At 43.7% G+C, this 18,863-nt stretch overlaps 3 protein-coding genes across 5 annotated transcripts in view; all 3 read right to left on the reverse strand.

The window, feature by feature from the left end:
* arhgef10 (Rho guanine nucleotide exchange factor (GEF) 10) overlaps positions 1-7,676 on the reverse strand; it is a 50,176-nt gene extending 42,500 nt beyond the window's left edge. For all 3 annotated transcript variants that reach the window (XM_023153848.3, XM_014410611.4, XM_004566501.6), the window contains exons 1-2: positions 7,451-7,676; positions 813-922 (exon numbers count right to left, since the gene is read on the reverse strand). In XM_023153848.3, the coding sequence (XP_023009616.3) occupies positions 813-849 (37 nt within the window). In that variant the 5' untranslated portion in view covers positions 850-922; positions 7,451-7,676. The remainder of the gene's footprint in view (positions 1-812; positions 923-7,450) is intronic.
* Positions 7,677-8,659: 983 nt separating this feature from the next.
* Positions 8,660-12,423, reverse strand: cln8 (CLN8 transmembrane ER and ERGIC protein). Its single transcript, XM_014410603.4, has 3 exons — positions 12,292-12,423; positions 11,377-12,002; positions 8,660-11,030 (listed from the first exon to the last, which is right to left on the reverse strand). The coding sequence occupies exons 2-3, from the start codon at positions 11,914-11,916 to the stop codon at positions 10,704-10,706; spliced, it is 867 nt and encodes a 288-aa protein (XP_014266089.3). The 5' UTR covers positions 11,917-12,002; positions 12,292-12,423; the 3' UTR covers positions 8,660-10,703.
* Positions 12,424-14,125: 1,702 nt separating this feature from the next.
* dlgap2a (discs, large (Drosophila) homolog-associated protein 2a) overlaps positions 14,126-18,863 on the reverse strand; it is a 194,883-nt gene continuing 190,145 nt past the window's right edge. The window contains exon 16 of the mRNA XM_076877866.1: positions 14,126-18,789. Within this exon, the coding sequence (XP_076733981.1) occupies positions 18,583-18,789 (207 nt within the window). The 3' untranslated portion in view covers positions 14,126-18,582. The remainder of the gene's footprint in view (positions 18,790-18,863) is intronic.

Genomic DNA, 18,863 nt, shown 5'->3' on the forward strand with positions numbered 1-18,863 from the left:
CTCCGCCCACGCACGCTACAGCGGTGGATGAGCGGAGGAGAGGAATCTGCGCTGTTGACTCGAGCTGCACAGCTTCATCAACCTCTGAGAAAATCATCTAACCTTACGATGACCTGCAGAAGTGATCAGCTGACCAACACCTGCAACCTCTGTGAAACAAAGTTTCCTCATTTTGGTTAAAGTGGACGTTTTTGTTCATTTTCTGTCATACGTATACACATTTATAAACTATGACAGCTGTGGAATTTTTTAATGATCCCTGTGAGCCAAACTCTTCTTTTTCCTCGTTGGATTTGGATGATGTCAGAGAGAAAGGATATCCTTTATATAGAAGCTCCACCCACCTGCCTTTCAAACCATCTTCTTACAGAATAGAGTAGCATGTCTATTGTCATTGTACATGTACAACGAAAGAAAAGAGCAAAACAAGACGGTGGTCTTTCAGGACGAGGCGCTAATAGGAAGTGGATGATTCTTCAACTCAGCTCTCTTCCTCAGTGTGTCTATTGTCCTGTCCCTCATCTCCCCTCCCCTCACCCAGTTGCAGCAGATAGCCCCGCCCCTCCATGAGCCTGTTAAAATGGAGTTTTTTCTTCCCACAGTCACCGAATGCTTGCTCATAGGGAGTTTTGATTGCTCAGGTTTTGTAGGGCCTGTTGTTGTGATTTGGCACTATGTACATAGAATTGAACTGACCAACTGAGCTAACCGGCCCATGAAAACAACACTTTCCACCATGTTTACCAGTTTAAGCATCGAGGAAGCGGACACATGCAAATCACATATGAAGTACGAGGATTTGTTGACTTTACTTTCAGGAGGTGGGGGAGGAAAGTCTTCCATGTCCATGCTTACTGCTCTTCTCCTGCTAAAGCTCTTCAGACATCAGCACGCAGAGGCTCAGTTACACCAACGCACATTCCTACAGGAGAAAAGGACAAATGTCGTTACAGTCAGTTCAAGGAGGCTCATACAACAGAAAAAAAGAGACCGAGTTTGGCATTTCTAGGTCAGCATATGTGAGCCAGTCGGTCCACAAAAGACCAACCACTTGTTATTCAATGTTACTTAAAGCGGCAGACAGCAGCGTGGCTGTGTTGTCACGGTCTGCTACCTTTTGTATCAACATCTGATTCTGAACCAAAGCGAATTCAGACAAATGAAGAGTGAGAGAAAACAAAGGAAACACTTGTAGAGCTCCCAGGGAGAGCTGATGCTGGCGTGTGTTTACGTGTGCCCGGCATTGTCATATGCTAATGCTGCGTGTGTGTGTGTGTGTGTGTGTGTGTGTGTGTGTGTGTGTGATGCCATGGTATGCACAGCCTGTGCTACAATTGTAATGGACACATCACACCCTGCTGCGTGTCCACGAGGAAAACAGAAGCTGTGGAGCTTTGCAGCTAAAGCAAAGTTCATGCAAAGCAGGATTCAGCTTAGATTTGAACTCATTTCTTTGGTTTCAAATACATTCAGAATGCATTACACGAGCAGACTATCAAAAACTCACTTTAACGCTCCAGGATGTGAAATATGTGCTGCTGTAAATTAAAACCCAGGCAGGTTATCATGCAGAGGCACAGGTCAGTGTTGCACTTCTGTCTCAAACAGCAATTATCAGCCACACATTTTGGTCCTTATTAGCATGCTGAGGCAGGAGACCTTTGGACCTGCATGAACATAAGAGGCGTTACATTCCTGAGCAGCACAGGGTTCCTGTCTGATGTGCAGCTTTTATCCAGAGGTGACAGTTTCTGTCAAACAAAGCTGAGCTATTTACTGGACATCTTCAGCTCACTACTGTGCACAAGGACAGATGACAGTGTGGTGACATCATGCTGTGGCATAAAGCAGGCATTGTAGCGCTGTGTGTGCACCATTCTCTATCCATGCAATCTCCACAGCCAGCGTAGCTTCACAGCAGTCTGCTTCTGACTAAGACAAACGTGCAGCAGAACAGAAAACAAGAAGGATAACTCATTCTGAGTCTCAAAGCTTGTTTTGTCTAGAAATAATGTGAAATCCTCTCGCGTTGTCCTCCACTCTGTTCACTGGGCACAAGGCCAGGAGAGAGGATCTGTCTGCTACGGCTAACAGTGCTAACACAGACAGGTAGGCTGCACTGAGCCTGAGGAGGCCCTAGCTTCATAATGGAGTACAAAGAGACAGGCAGATGCAGCTGCAGCATTAACATATCTTACATCTGTCCATCTTCAGGCTCTACTGTGCTGAAGAACAGTGATATATAATGTTTGTGTTTGATCTTTTTTTAATTATCATGGTATGAAATATTTTTCTTAGACTGAATAAAATCATATTAGCAATTGTCACTCATGTAGGGCTGCCACAATTTTTTGATAGTCGATTATTTTTGCGATTAGTCGACTAATCACATCATCATCCATTGGACGTAAAACGAACAGCTTATTGCACAAGCAGCACCTGCTCTTATATAACTATCATTAGCTTACAGCTTTAAGTGTTTAAGGTCTGTGCTAACTAAAAATAAAGACAAGATGGTAGTTTATTAAATTTTAATGAAATTTGCAGATTGTTTCGGTGAAGTTTAATAAACTCCTTGCTATCTAAAATATAACAGGACACCGGAGTAAATTCTCAAGCATCTCACACTTCTGATAATCAGCTGTCTGCTTGACATTTATTCAGCTGTGTAAAAACTTTAATCTCAGCCAAACCGATTTACTCAGGAACAAATAAAATACTAAAAAAAAGCCAAACAATAACATTTTCAAGTTACGGTATCTAAGTGACTTATATATGTTTAACCTGAGTAGTGAAAGACGGCGGTGGGTTTGAAGCCGGGAGTCCGGTGTTCTCACGGGCTCTAGTGAGCCTTGCCCCGGCTCGCTATCGAGCTAGTGGGTAACAGACGTCTCCGAAAACGTCGGAGCGCTTTTGAAAATATGTGGTGTCCTGATAAACTGAGCAGATATTTGAGGTTTACACAGCTACATTCTCGCCTGAAAATATGTTAAACGTTTATTTTGTGACCCAGAAAGAGTAATGTTAAAACTAACTAGCTGCCGCTATTGGTGGAAACTGAGCTGGGCTGCGCTATGAATTCTGGGACAGAGCTACTTCTTCTTCTGGGTTTAACGGCAGCTGGCATCCTTGTACATGCAGTGCTGCCATCTTCTGTTTCAGTCCGTTATTACACTCTTAAATCCTGCTACTTATTCCTGTGTCTTTTGCGATCTTACAAAGCTTCAAACGACGCGTCGACTATTAAATCAGTCGTCGACGATTTTGATAGTCGACGTAATCGTGACTAGTCAACTAATCGTGGCAGCCCTACACTCATGTAATCTCAGTGAAAATTAAAAATAAGAACAATCCAGTGTGATCAAACTGAAAACAACTAAAACTCTGAATCTTTATTTTTATTCCAGGGGCTTCGTACTTGGGTTTCCTTCCTAGTTTTGTGAGTCAGCTGTAACTGCTGTGAGCAGGTAACTACACGACAAACACGCTCGTAACTCGGCTGACACGTTTTAAAGCGAGGAACTGTCAGCCGAAGCCAAACAGAAGCTTCAAAGCGTGACTCATCTCTCCCGTTAAAAGCATTGTTTGAGGTTTAGGAAAGCAGGAAAAGGATGGAAGGGAGAGGAAAGGGACTGAAACGTGTTCTTCTTCCTCCAAAGGCACTAAAGAGAAAAGTGGTTAAAAAAAAAAAACTTGTTACTGAAACAGTTTCGTTTCTCATGTTTCTGTTTATTTGTAATATGTGTGAGTGAAGCTGATCTTCTGTCGGTCAGCCTGCAGATTCCTGCATTCCTCCCTGCTCCTGTAATTACTCCCACTTTGGTCCTTCTGCTTTCTTTTGGAGGAAAACTAAACACATTTCCAAATTACACCCTGCGCTGCTTGCGGTGTAGCGTGACTTCAAATGTGGTCTTCACCAAACAAACACCTGTCTCACCCGTGAAGATGACCTGTAGCACAAACACAACATGACATCTGCAGCTTTGGTCACCAGCTTTGGACTGAGCCACACGAGCTGAGTGTGCGTATCTCACAAACCCTCGCTGAGAGGCCAAATACAGTCACAGTAATTCATTTTTAATTGTACCGCTAATCTATTTGGTGTTTAATTAAAAGGCAGTGCATTGCTGGCTTATCTCAGAGCCGTGATTTAAGGCAGAGTGGAAGACAGCAGAAAAGGTAAAATCCTCTCCACAGTTGATGATACACTCAGCTGAGCGTGTCATTACATGCTGGGGCGGCTGAGCAATGCTGCGCAGACAGGAAAACAGTCATATGGCTTACAGCGTAATGCAGACAATTTGCTCACCTGTGTGCTCCTAATAACCTGCACATGCTACATAACAAACAGCACGTATGTTGCACACAGCAGGAGGCCGAGTGCAGAGGATTAGCTGTGACCTGTGTGTAGTGAGACAGAAACACCACAGCTGTCTTTGTCTTGATCTTAATTTTAAAATTACATTTCTATTAAATCGTGTTTCAAACATGTGAAACTCTTATAATCTTATTAACTGAAGCCACACCCAACCTGTGTCCATAGATGAGGCAGGGTTTCTTATCATGCACTAATCATCTACAGAAATCAAAGAATGACTGACTTGCATTTAAGCATGTAAGCTTTTAAACACAGATTTATTATAAAAAAGCCACTAACCCAAACACAGAGACCAATCAAAAATATGCGACGCTGAGAGCTCGGCAAGAGGTTTGCAGCCGAGTCTTCTAGTGCGCACTTAAAGACAAGTGGCATTCCACACACAGGCTGAAAGTCATAAACAAAGCCTCAGGGGGGGCGGGTGCTGGGAGAGACAGGCGCTACGGGTGTCTGAGCTTTGCTCTGCAGCTCTGGGCAGAGCATCCTTCTGTTCAGATTACTGAACACAAGATCCCAGGCCTGCAAAGAGAGGCCCAGCAGTCTTAACAAAGTACTCGAAGATGTTTGTGAGGACGTTCAGGGCGCTGCAGCTCTTCATGATCAGAATTCAAGAGTAACAGCAGAGTTAAAAGGATGCTTCTGCTTCTCACATAGGTCACCCTCATTAACACACTTTCAACACAGCTTACTTATACCTTGAACCACATGGTAAAAAATAAAGCGATGAGCATCCAGTAGAGCACCGGGGCTCACACAGTATGTGGGCCTCAACAACACCACCCACTCCAACCACAAACTCGGAGTCCTGACTGCTGGCAAGTTGAAGGCACATATATCACTACCACAGTAAAGCAAGCAGTCCTCCCTACTGCTCACATGGCCCACCGTTTACTCCTCTCCAATGAATACAACCTCTCCTCACAGCAGTGCAGGATAAAACCCACACAGAACACAAGAAGATAAGTCTGGTCCCCGTCAGCTACTACTTATAATTATAATGCAGCGGCGGTCGATTGTAGGGAGTACACTTCAATAATCAGATGCATGGGGCCGCAGGACTTTGATCTGATTACAGACGTGATTTATTGGGCTTGCCATAATGATGCATCACCCCACCATACAGTATGTATGAAGCGGTCTTTTGCAGGCAGATTCTGTTTTTAATAATACAAACAGCAAACACTGACATGACTCTGCCAGCCTGGGAATCACTCAGCAAAATAAAAGACTGCATTATGTTTCAAACGTGGTGTCCATTTGAAGACAGAGACCGTAAAGTCTTGGCTGTCACTCGTAACTGGTCTCCACCCACCCAGCGAGCCACACCAAAGCTCCGAGAAGCCAACATGTCACCAGAAACACACTATTTAGTGAGCGGTGATGAGCAGCCACTCTAAGGCGTTTTTGTTAACTGGCTGGATTTCAGCTCTGAAGGAATTTTAATGTGAATAGAGCAGCTCAATCAGATTACAATAAAATGACCACAGGAAACCATGCCACTCCTGATCATCAGTGGGCTATGCATGGACTTGAAAAGGGTGGAAACAGTTCCCAAAGCCAAGAATATGAGTGACTCTTAGCTTTACTCATCCCTGGGCAGAGTCCTGAGCTACAGCTCATCTCACAGAGCACGGTGCTATCGCACAAAGGAAGGTAAAGCTCCCTAACAAGCCAGCGCTGTGTCAGTTTCTCTCGTCCACCTGCACGAGAGCAGCGGCCTTTCTTTCCCAGCTGTTGGCGAGCTATGCTGCTAATCCACGTCCCGTCTCGGTGGATGTTTGGCCGAGTTGTGGGTGGACAGTGACTCCATTAACTGCCTTTCGAAAAATGAATGGTATGCTCCTCTGCACGACCATTGTGTGCTCTGGCACCCCCGAGCTCAGTCACGGTAAACAGTAGCTGCTATTGGCAAAGCGGCGCTACAGGCTGCCCTGTCACAGTTACTTAACTAATTCCTGGTATTTCTCCATTAAAACGCACCTGTGTTCACAGACTGCTCCGAGCACAAGTGAGGACACTGAAGTCTGTGCTCTGTGTTCTCATGTTTGTGGCAAAGCTGGCTGTGATCTACAAAAGCATCTTCATAAAGGATTCTACGTGATGTACACGACATTAAGTGACAGCAGGCAGTTTAAGCACAGTAAAAACAGCCCACACTGGTGGAGCTATTAAGCATCTGTATTTACAGGCAGGCCTCTCCAGTTATTTGCCAATCAAATTACCAGCGGAGACTCTTGTGTGCAAGCATGTGCATGTGTGAGCCTTTCTTCCACCTCACCCTCGTCCTGGCTGAATGAACTGGACATGCACGACACTGGACAATACAAGCAGTGATCAAAGCATTCTTTGTATTTCTAACCATCATTGGAGATCTACCAAACCTCGGAGGGTTCCTTGAGGAACTTGACTTTTGTAGTGCAGATAGGCACCTACTAAACCTACCAAAGGCCAAACAGATGAATTAAACTGAGGTTTCACAGCCTGCTCAGACCAATCTTCCACTTGGCTGAAGCTGTGCAGGGCTTTGGCTGAGGAATGCTATGCATGACTACTTGGATCTGCAGCTCTGATTTATCCAGTTATGAATGATTTTTCGGAGTGTCAACTCCACGGGTGGTGCAGTGTTTTCAGTCCACATTTTTGTGTTCATAAAGCTGTTTGTTATCAGTTCTCTCAACCTCATCAAATCAGTCCTAAAACAGCAAAGTAAGAAGAAGAAACGTATGAAAATCTTACACGGCAGCTCAGAAACTTGGTGAATTCTTAAACAAACACAGAGGAGAGTTTGTTGATGTAATTCTTGTTCTTAAAGCAGATCGTTTCCGGATTAGGGTGCACAAATTGGCATAAATGCGCATAAAAGGCGCATTAGTGACTGTGTTATTGCAGGTATCTGACAGGGTTTGGGATCTTCTCCGTGGAAACTGACACGCTACGTTATAGCCAACATCTTCCAACACAGTTTCTGCTTCAGGCTGACATCACTGCTCACTTCACCTCACAGTTATCGGGACACATTTGTCAGGGTTATTCAGAACTTTGTAAAAAAACCTACAAATGACCTCAACTTACCGTTCTGTGACGTGCTCCCAGGTGAATGACGTAATCCTTTCACAGCAAGCGTTAAACGCAAAACACTTCAGACTCCCGCACAACTTCAAACCTATCAAAACATCCACTTCTCGTCCTTTTTACTTCTCTCCCTTCGGTGCAAGCTGACTTCATCCATGAAAACCCTCTCACCCCCCGTCTCAGACGCTGATTGGCCGCCACAGCGCCACTAAGGGCTCTGATTGGCTGCGTAGAACGCCAATCAAACCTCCGCCGTCTTCTCCGGATTTTATGGGAAAGAAGTTCGAGCAAAGCGGACACGTGACGTGTGAGGTGGCTCCCCCCTCACAGCTGTCCGGAGATGTTGAATGTTGATGTTGAAGGAAGTTTTTAGCTTATCCGTTAAAACCTGAACCGAAAACAACGAAGGAGGGATTTTTGTCCCCGGGAGGCACCGATGTCCACGCTGATGAAGAGGCTGGACTGCTGCTTCACGCGTGATTTACAGGAGCAGACACATAAAGTTAGAATAACGAACTCTGAGCCTTTAACGCTGAAACTTTCACTTTTTTTTTTAAGGACACAATGTTTTTAAGCATTTTTTTTTATAGATCCTTAAAAAATCTTGAGTAATTTCTCGTTTCTCTGACGGAGCTTTTTTTTTCATGTCTTCACTTTAAAATGAAGTATCGCAATAAGCAAAGTGACTCTTCAGACTGTAACAGATCTGTGTACGAGACAAACCTGCTGCAGCCCTGTGCTGCTGTTCAGGGGGAAATCATCCTTAAATATGCAAGAATGTGCTGACGGTTTATGGCAATGTTGAAAAAGAAATCAATTGAAAACTGGAGGTAATTATTCCCATTGCGCCACCTACAGGCAGATCCTCTGTTGCACATCTTACAGTCTAAGCTAAGCCCACCTCTTTCATTCTCCTCCCCCCTCAGCTCACACTGAGCTTCCCACCCGAAATGTAAGAGGGGGAAGGAACAGCCCTACAATAAAATCAGACATCCTCCCCTTTGAGCAAACATGTTGAATGGCTGCCAGTTAAATGTCACAGCTGCAGCATCTGCCTATCAATTTTGTTTAAAGCCTACATTACAGGTCCTTCAGTGCAACGTCACCCTCTGCTCTCCAGACCTGTGTGAACATGCCCCACTTACATGAATTTCTGGGTCACATGCAGGAGCATGGTGACAGGAGACAAAACAGAAGAAAGAGACACAATAACCAAGGAAACACTTTATTTTGAAACTCGGTAGTTTAAATGAATGCACAGTCCAACATAGATAACACAGAAGCTGTTAGTATATGGCACTGAATCAACAGGACATCTGTCCCACGGTAGTTCCCTAATTTCACAATCTAAATCTAACATGATCAGATTTATTTAAAGTGAGATCAGAGCTACAGCTAAAACAACATTTCACTCTTTACGAAGATGAAATTACTGAAGGTGTGAAAAGCTTCAATCTATTGGACTGAGGCTTCGAAGCGTTTTCCACTTTATTTAACACACAGGCAGGAAAACATCTAACGAGGGCTTCACTTATTTGCTGGGCAGCTTTTGTGCAGGCCGAGCCAAAAGGTGTTAATGTGCACGCTGTAGAAAGAAAATTACAACTATGTGCACAATTAAAATGTCTTAAAAAATTACTGAATATAACACACAATTCTGTTTCCCATGTACAATAACAACACAGGGCTATTCTGTTAATGAGAACTAAAAGCAGAGCTGTTAAAGTGGGATATTGTGGAGAAGTTGAACATTTGCAGCGAAAGACAAATAAAACCTTTCCTATGGTTTAAATACAGGAACACACACACAATCGCCATTAGTATGTTTTTATAAAAATCCCACACACATAAAATAAAACTCAGTGGATTTTAGAATACACCATAAATAAAGATGGGCTGCAGGGCTGCACCAGTTTAAACCACAGTTATCAGGGTCAGAGGTTTGCTTAGTGTAAGCACTAGTTCAGTATTTTTTCAGCACAGTTAAGCCTTTGTGAAGCGGACTGCTGTGACTCAGTGTAACTCCGCCATGATACATGCTTGTTTCTCTGCTGATGCAGTCCAAACACACCAATCTGATCAACACTTAGTATCTAATAACTTCAATGAGTAAACCTATGAGAGGTCATCCTCAAACATGATCCAGTTTTACCCCACTCAGGCAGCAGAGCTGTGTAACAAAGGGTCCACTCTGGAGTTCACAGTGCTTTGATTTAGAGACACTTCATGCTCACCTCAAACTTCCCTAAACAGACGGAGCAAATTTCACTGTCAATATGTACACAATAGAAACAGCTGTGGGCCGACAACATCTACTCCCAACTCATATTTAAGTCCAGTTTAATTCTGGTCTTTATCTCAAAGCAGATTTTGCTTATTAAAGCTTTTGTTGATCTTAAACTTACTGATTTTTAATGCAGGAGCTGCTCTCATACATATTTTATACTGAAAAAAAGTAATTTATTACTTTAAAAGTGGATACTTGCAACACTTGTTAAAAGGTGTGAAATCGCACCATTGCCAACTCTTTGCTGCATCGATAATACTTGTGTGTATAATGAACCACAAAGTCCTGTTATGAGCCTGGAAAAACCCAGACAGTAATACCAGAGTCCTGAAATAAAACGAAATCGAAATAAAAGCTGTGCAGTGAAAGATTCTGTTTCACACTCTGTTGTGATCATATGTAAACCTTTGTCAGGAGCAAAGTCTCTTTATGCCCTTTTTCCACTAGCACCTACACAACTCAATTACTTAGTTTAAAGGGTTTCCATTAGGTGAGTTTGTGAGGAGCTGAGTCAGACCAAAAATGTGACATTGGGAGACTTCATGCCACCGATTGGCCAGGGAGTGATGTCACTGGATGAGTCATGAGAGCGACTCCTTCACAAGAATCAAATCTGCCATTTTTCAAACCCAACAACGAAGGAAATGGAGACACAAACTTCTTTTACCTGAAGTCTGACAAGAAAACGCAGACTGGGACTTTCTGCCCACCTTGCTATGATGACCCCACCCACATTGAGGTACTACACAATTGTAAAAACTGAGTAGAGTTGAGCTGAGGTGGTGCTAGAGGAAAAGATGCATTACAGAACAAAGGACTAGAGAGCCCAAGGGGCTTAAAAAGAAGTCCCAGTCTAACAAACGTAGAATTTAAAACAAGCATCCATCAAAAGTCAGCGCCCACTCAGTCTCAAATAATAAAATAAAAAGCCATAACTGAAACAGGAAATGACACCGATGATACTCCTTAACTGGCATGAGGTTTTCCAGAAGCCTCAGGCTGACCGTCGGTGGTGCCGTTCAGTGGGATCGCCTTGTTGCCAAAGTTCCAGTCCACAGGATTAAGAAGCTGCATTGTCTTCTTGTGGGTCCATATGGGGTTGAGGATAAGTGTGAGCAGAGTGAGGCCGGTGAAGAAGAGTATTAGCGGGGGCAGGGGCGCATGGGTCCACAGCTCCACCCGGTGGGTCAAGGTTACCCACCACATGTAGTAAGTGAGTACCATTCGACAGTGAAACATGTGAATCATCACCCACTGGTTGGCTTTCCAGAACAGAGTGCATGCCCAGCCAGCCTGTCAGGGGAGACACAATCTGTCAGACACCTTCTCTTTACTTCACATTCATGCAAAATCTGTTCAGTAAACCAGTGAGCAGAAGGAACAGAGAAAACTGTGGTTAGTGCTTCAGGTTTTTGTTGTTTTTAAAAGGGAACTTCCTCTTTCTAAGAACGTTCTGGTACAGTGAACATAATCACAAGGTGCACAAGACCCAGGAGGAAGCAAAACTTACAAGTCAAGCAAAAGGTCAAGCCAGTGAGATGCTACAGAAAGCCGGGCCTGGACTTACCAAAGATTACGTACAAATACAAGTCCGGAGAATGAGATGAAAGGTACGTGCATGTGACACGATCATGCTTACCTTCAGCAGCATCCAGGATATACAGGTGAATGGCGTGCTCATCTCCAGCAGGAGGGTGACCATGGGCAGGAAGTGGCCCAGGGAATCCCACACCACCGCCCCCACGTATCCCGACAGGGCGAAGAAATGGTGCGTGGCCAGTGGGAGGTCGAATGACCAAAATACCACACTGGAGGCGTGAAGTGCAACATTCTCAAATGCAAAAAAGCCCGTGGCTGTGAGCACGTTAAACCATGACCAGTCTTCCTGGCCCCTCACTTTGTCTCTGGTGATTGAGGAGTCTTCAGTGAGGGCCCGGAGACCGGCTACTGTACTCTGGATCCCAAACACTGCCCGGGTGGCAGCAAGGTTCCAAAAAACCTTTTCTTTGGCCAGCAGGGACTTGTAGGTCTGGCACAGAGACACAGACAGGAGGTGACAGAAGAGGAACACTACAGTATAGAAGCAGAAGCCAAGGCCGATGAGCTGGAGGCGATAGTCCCATAAGAAGTACTCTGCACTGGGCTGGGAGAGGCGGCCGGTGTGCTGCTCGGAGGCCATGGCGCTTTACGGAGGATCACCGAACCTGAGCGCGGGGAGGGTCACCTGAAGGTGGAGCTGCTAGGAGCATGGTGTGTGTGGCCCACCTGCAACAGACAGACAACACACCATCCATTAACGCAGCACTGTGCCTGTGAAAACACTCCACGAAGCCGTGGACCTCGGTACACACGGATCATTTTATTTAAACTCTATGTAAGCCTTCAATCTGTGTTCATTTCATCCGCCGGTGACAAACTTTCACTACAGAGTTCTTCGAAAGAAGAGTCAGAGAAAAGTTCGATGTTAACATCGCGACATATCTCACAGAATATTTAAAAATGATTAAATCTAAAGCAGTTTACTTACTAACTAACACAGAAACGTGTAACTTACCGGACAGAAGCGTTTCCAGGGAGTACAGCGTCCCTCTGTAACCGATAGTACCCCCAAACAGGAAAACTCACATCATACGACTCCAATTTGGTCATGTGACATCCACACAGGAAGTCCAGCCTCGCTGTACTTTGCAGACATCCCATTGGTCAGCGCTGATCAGCCGTAGAATCCCATTGGTTGCCTCTTATTTATATTTTCTGTCTGGAAACAGCCTCTTTAATATTAATCACGATTATCTATTATTACGACCGGATTCCTGTAGAAGAAGTCGCAAGATTCACCTGAATAAACCGCTTAACAAATAGTAAGATAAACAAATAAACCCTCACAGTAATAAATAATATAGTCATGTCAATAAAATGCAACTTTCTGCTAAAAAAAAAAAGAAGTAATAAACGTGTGCACAGAACTGCATTTTTAACTATTAGAGGTGTGCTACTAGAACATGGCATGTGTGTCTATCTCCGTCCAGCAGAGGGAGCCCTTGCATTGTGAGATTCAAATGAAGTGGCCTCGCTTACATTTTTCGTGGTTTTGTTTTTGAGGAGTTGATGTGCTAAAGCTTTGATTTATTTTATTTCACTGTATTATTAATGTGTTTTATTTTCATTTGTTGCAAGAGCCGTTTAACAAATAGGAGCGGACCTTGTGTTCTACTCTCACTGGACTCTTTCTCAGCTTCCTCTCAGGTTTACTGGGTAAGACAAATTACCCATTGTTGTTTACCTGGCAAAGAGCTCATAGGTCAGAATTCTGCAGGAATGAAAAGCATTAAAAACATGTAATATCCAGCATATCTTTGCCTGACTTCGACCTTTATGGCCATTACAAGGTCTTTGAAACATTTGGACACGGATCATCTGAAGTTTAGAGTACTGATACTGTACCAGTGGTCGCATTCTTGCAGACAGTCAGCCTGCAGATCTGTAGAATTTATGGATGCTGCCATTGCTGTGGTGCATGAAATGCATTACAAGAATATAACCTGCAAATTTTAAAATGTAGCCATGCTGGGATATAGATTATGTCAATGCTGAATATAGAACTCTTTAGTGCCAGAAGCATTATGTGGGTTGCTTTAAAGAATGGTGTTCAAGGGTAAGCTGAACACATGGGCACTGTCGACTCGCATCAAGAAGCACCTGTGTGATGTTGCGTTTTCTCTCCAAAGGCGTGCATGGGGTCAGGTTAATTGCTGGTTCTAAATTGGCTGTAGGTGTGACCGTGAGCTTGAAGGGTTGTCATCCTCTGCGCGCTAGCCCAGCGACAGACTGACAACCTTTCCACGGTGGACCCTGTGACAGCTGGGGTAGGCCTCGGCTCCCCCGTGACCCTGAATTGGATAAGATTGATTTATAGTAAGCTGACGCACGCTGATCGCTTTTGTTAGATGTGAAAAAACAAAAGCCAGTTCATTCAGTTATTCTTTTATATAAATGCCAGTTCTTTGGTGAACCTCCTGACACACTATGAACATCGGAAAGTAAGTGTACCAATTTCTTTGACTGATGATTCAGAGCTACACTTCATCTTTATTTCACTGCTATTTTCGTTAGCGGGCCACAGATCTAAAATGCATGAAATGTCAAGAGCGGTTTGATGAATTCGTTTAGCTCCCCTCCGGTGAGAGAAAATCCCTCCGCTGGAAGTACAGTTACTGTTAGGAAAGGCATCAGAAAGCTGTAATTCTGGCATACCCACTCCAGTGGATTAAATGCAGTGTAATGTATAATGTCTAAGTTTACGTGAATACTTTTGCTGTGATGATCACAACAGCAGCGAGTTACTGTTCAAAGTAAAAAGGACCACAAAGACAAACTTGTCTCAAACTTTTTCTCAAAAAATTTAATTGCAGAATTATTTACACTGAGTGAACTAAGCAATGATCAACGAGTCAAATAGGCAAAATCTCCCAACAGCTCTGAAAGAATGGAGGAAAATGCATATGGTATAATAATAATACAAAATAAATTAACGATAAGGTAACTTGCACTGAAAGAACGCGCCTTGAGAGATGCACGTGTGGCAGACTTAAATAAATATATAACAAATGTACATCAGTGTGACAGTGTCATAATTCTTAAAAACAAGAATAAATAAGCCTACATTCAAAATCAGTTTTTTTTTTTTGCATGCCATCATATCAGCTTAGAAAGGAACCATAACAAAGTGAGATTAACAGCAAAACATGAGCAAGTGCAGAAAATAGTTGTTTCAATGAAGCATATATTTTATATTTATATATCTATATATATATTTCTTTACAAATAATGAATATTTGGCATTATATTCATCCTTCCTATAGATATGATATACAAGAGATGAAAATAGTTTTAGCTAAACAACTACCTTTTTTCATTTTGTCTAGTAATTATAGAGTTGTTTCACATTCCAACTTCTAGGAAGTGTTGTATCAGTGTGTTTCTTTCCATGGCACGATTACCAAAAAGTCCCCTTGAAATAGTTCACGTCATGGGTTCTAGAGTTTAAAGCGCATAGACAGTCGTACCAGAAGTGAGGCCACAGAATGTGTAGATACAAGCTCAAACCGCATGTTTGGAGATGGGTCGGCGACGGCAGTCATGGTTTGATTACGTAAAACTAATGTGCAGTAAGAACTTTACAGTTTGCTGGATAAGTCAAAGACATTGCACTTGCAGTTGGCCGCTGCCCTCCTGGCACTGAATACAGCATTGTTGAAATTTTGTACGCTCGGGGGTTCACACGAGGTTTCAGCGGGCCACCTAAAGGAAAGCGCTGCAACTGCATCCTCAAAAGAAGACTCCCTTGGCGCTCACAGTATCGGATTCATGCTGCGCGTCATCCAGAAGGATTCAGCGCAGAATAAGCGCTACAGTCGGCTTCGAGGGAATACAAGATCGCTCTGTGAAAAAGAGTTCATGTGAGAATGCGTTTACACCTCAAAAGAAACGGTGTCATCGATGGAAAACGATTTTCACTGGGAGACAAAACCCAGCCGTCAGAGCAGCGAGGTTTGTCTGTGGGGGGATGAGGGAGGGATGATTTCTGCACAGTTCTTATCTCTAAATGCATCTGTAAATTTACTCACACTCGTCTCCTTATTGCCCTTTTCCATCTCCCCTGGTTCCTTCAAGGTCCGACTAGAAAAAAAGGCCTCCTGGCAAATTATGCGATGCGTCTTAAAGGTGCAAATGAAATGCTTGAAACTGAATCAGGTGGCGGTTATACTACGTTTTTCACGGCCCTGCTCGAGATACGTAAGGGAGAAACTCCTCAGTCGTTTCAGCCTCAGCCCAGCAGAAACATGTAGTGCTGATGCTTAAGTTCTACAGTGCAGGCCACAATTCAGCAATACATTTATCAACACAAGCTTTGAAGGGCCTTAGAGGCAGTTTGCTTGATCTCACCAAGGACCCAAAATCTTACATAAGCTGCTTTGCTTAGTCAAAGAGAGGCTAAAAATGACCCGGCGCAGCAGCAAGCGATCCTCACATGAACAGCCTTCCAGCTACAGAACAGCACACAGCACCAGCAGTTTGGGCCTCAGCGCCGAGCTCTCGTCTCCTCTAAGCCAGCATATGTCAACCCGAGTCTGTCTCTCTGCCGTCTGTCTGCCACTGTGGCAACAGCAGGGGAACGTCCCCGCTCTGCCAACTGCCTGGCATCGCACACCCAGACGCTTTCCAGATACCCACTGTCTCACTATTAAAGCTCCCTGCCTCTGCAATGAAAAACCCAACAGAATTCGAGCTCGCCGTGTTTTCTTGTTTCATTATTGAAACGCTGTCACTCCATCGCAGACTTTGGTTACCTGGTCATTCTGTAATGTGTTGTCTGAGGTTTGCTACAAGAAGTTTGGCAGATGAGGAATGTGTCATACATGGTAGCTTGAAAACAAGTGTGAATCCCACGTATGCTCGGAGTTTGTCTTCAAGGATGCGTATGGTTCAAAAAATACTGCGTTTACTCAAAAGTACAATTCGCAGGAGCAAAAAGTAAATCAAGGTATCTAAAATACAATTTATCAAACAGCTGATGGCACGGCGATGGCGTGTAGATCTGTGTGGGGGTGCGGCGGGCGATGGAGGTCAGGCCACAGCTGGGTAGTAATAGGAAAATGACGCGCAGACCTTAGATTGACTTAGAGTCAGCATTGTGCTACAAAAACAAGATCCACGCTCACACATCAGCAACAGACACACACACACACTATTCAAATCCAGGGACTTTGTTTTTTTACTGCTATCATATGATTCATATCCCTGAACCCACCCATAATGAAGCCAGGCACTCGGGCACAATTAGTCATAAAAATAGATTTTTAAAGTGATGTACCGTTCAGTGGACAGCGCATTATTTCGACTTGATTATTTGTCTAGTACTGTACTGATTAAATAAAAAGCAGCACCATTTAGTGGGTTGATTATCCCAAAGGTTTTACTAATAGACTTCAGTCTTTAGGTCAATGATTTGACAGCGACATCAGCAACACAGTGGAGCGAACGTCGAAATCACCGGCACCAAAGTTTCATAATTAAGCAGCAGAATTTTAGCGTTTTGCTCAGAATGAATTTATGAGGAACACAATCACGGACCAGGATTGGATCAAACCAGCTATTCCTTCACTGATTACAATAGTTTTACTGGTGTGTATTGCGCCCGTACAGATTGACAGCAAACTATTTTGAGTCGTGGACCCCTGGAGGTCCCCGAACCACACTTTGAAAACCCCAGACCTCTGTAACAGTTGCATATATAGATGTAGGTGATCTTTAGCTTTTGTTTGTGTGGAATTTAGGATTGTGCAAATCTCCATTCACTACTTAAAATTGGCATCGGTGTGCACAGCCCGTTCTTTCTGTTCAGCAGGGCTCTTGCAGAGTTTTAGCTATTTGAGACTTGCTGCTTGCATCCCTCTGGAAAAGCCTTTGCCCCAATTTCATTTCATTATTCCCCATCTTTTCCTAAAGGGTGTCAGCCACAGGGAGACTTCAAACTACACTGAACTTTTCAAGAAATGGGAAAAATTACAAAGTACTTCATAGATTAAAGAAGCGCGTATGCAGATATTTTGTTTATGTTTTGACATTTTTCTCTCCATCACTCCTCATTAACTGTGGCTGAGGGTGCAACTTGAAAGGGCCTGACAGAAGCATGGTGGATGAAAAGACGGCCGTGCGGCGTAGAGTGTGTGCGCGATCAAAATGACTGCATGTGTGCAACAAATCCAGAGGAGTCAAGAGCAAAAGAAAGGGCGGAAAACAGTGGAGACGCAGTGGGGAAACACGATGAATATTCATCCCACTCACAATTCAAAAATACAACAGTACTATTGTGAACTGGGGTATGTACATTTCCCTTGGAAATACAGAGAACTGTAATAAGTGCATAAGTGCATTTGTCTACACATTTCAATCTAAGGAGTTACAGACACTTTCATACTGGTTTCTACTGCATTGACATGATGAACGTGTTGGCACAAGACTTGCATGTTTTCAGCTTCAAGTAAATGTCGATATCTGAAAGTTGGCAACGTGAGATATATAGGAAAGATGTTTGAAATGTGCGCGTTGATGAGCTGATGTCATTCTTCCACCAATCCAGGACATGAAGAATGTTTGACTACAACCAGATTGGGTAGAAAGCTGCATTTTTCAACACTGACCAGTCCAGAGCTTATTTAGGGCTGCCTGAATAACCTTGGATGTGTAACCAGTGCCACATGCACACAGTTGAGGTATTTCAAGCATTGGCACTTTGCAAAGACTTGAACTTACAACAATTTAGTGATACTTAGCTTCTTATTCCCCAAAAGAAAAGAAATCATAAGGTAATTTTCAAATGATCAAAAAGTATCGAAGGGCTACTAACTTTAACCGTTTTTGAACAACTTGAAATAAATAAATCTCTCATTTACTCTTTTAGCTCAAAGGCCTGGTTGCTGGTAGGTTCTCAAAGCTGCACTTTTTAAATGGCACTTTGCAAATGCTGAAAAACTACAGATGTATCCATCCAGGACACTGGATGAGAGAGCTTGTAGGTCGGGTGTCATGAGAGTGAGCTAAGGAGAAACCCAAGCGACTCATGTCAGACATACATTTCTGCTAACACTCGCTCTGGATGCAGGAGTATAGCCTTGGCGCATCCTACAGTCCGCTGGGGTTTTGGCGATGGGCACTGAGGATGGCTATCAGATCAGACGACAGATGGATAAAGGAAGAGTAGAGAGATTAGCAGTCTAGAAAAAGGCTAGTTTTAAAGTTTTGTTTGAAATAGGGAGACACGTTAGCCCCTGACCCGACCCTCTCAAAGTCTAGTCTGAGCCTCTGGAATATAGATCTCGATGCTGTCCGCTCGCTCCGAGGCTGAGTTTTGCCGGAAAGAGGCCGCCCGCTTGGCTGCCATGAGCCGTCGGCGGGCTTCCTGCCGGTGCCGATCTGGGAGGTCCAGGGATTTCTCCCTCGTCATTGCACTCTTCTGTCGAATTGTCTTCTTTGGTACGGGAGCTGGTGCCTTTAGAAAGAAGAGAGAAAGATTAAAATGCAATTTTGCGATTTATTAGAAAATCCTTTTTGTTTGCTCCACAT

Source organism: Maylandia zebra, linkage group LG19 (genome assembly GCF_041146795.1).
Source record: "Maylandia zebra isolate NMK-2024a linkage group LG19, Mzebra_GT3a, whole genome shotgun sequence".
Taxonomy (NCBI): Eukaryota; Metazoa; Chordata; class Actinopteri; order Cichliformes; family Cichlidae; genus Maylandia; species Maylandia zebra.

Excerpts from the sequence above, each read along its gene's own strand:
- cln8 (XM_014410603.4), bottom strand. The coding sequence starts at position 11,916 with ATGGCCTCCGAGCAGCACACCGGCCGCCTCTCCCAGCCCAGTGCAGAG. Across the intron at positions 11,031-11,376 it reads TATCCTGGATGCTGCTGAAG|GCTGGCTGGGCATGCACTCT; the intron begins GTAAGCATGATC and ends CTCCCCTGACAG.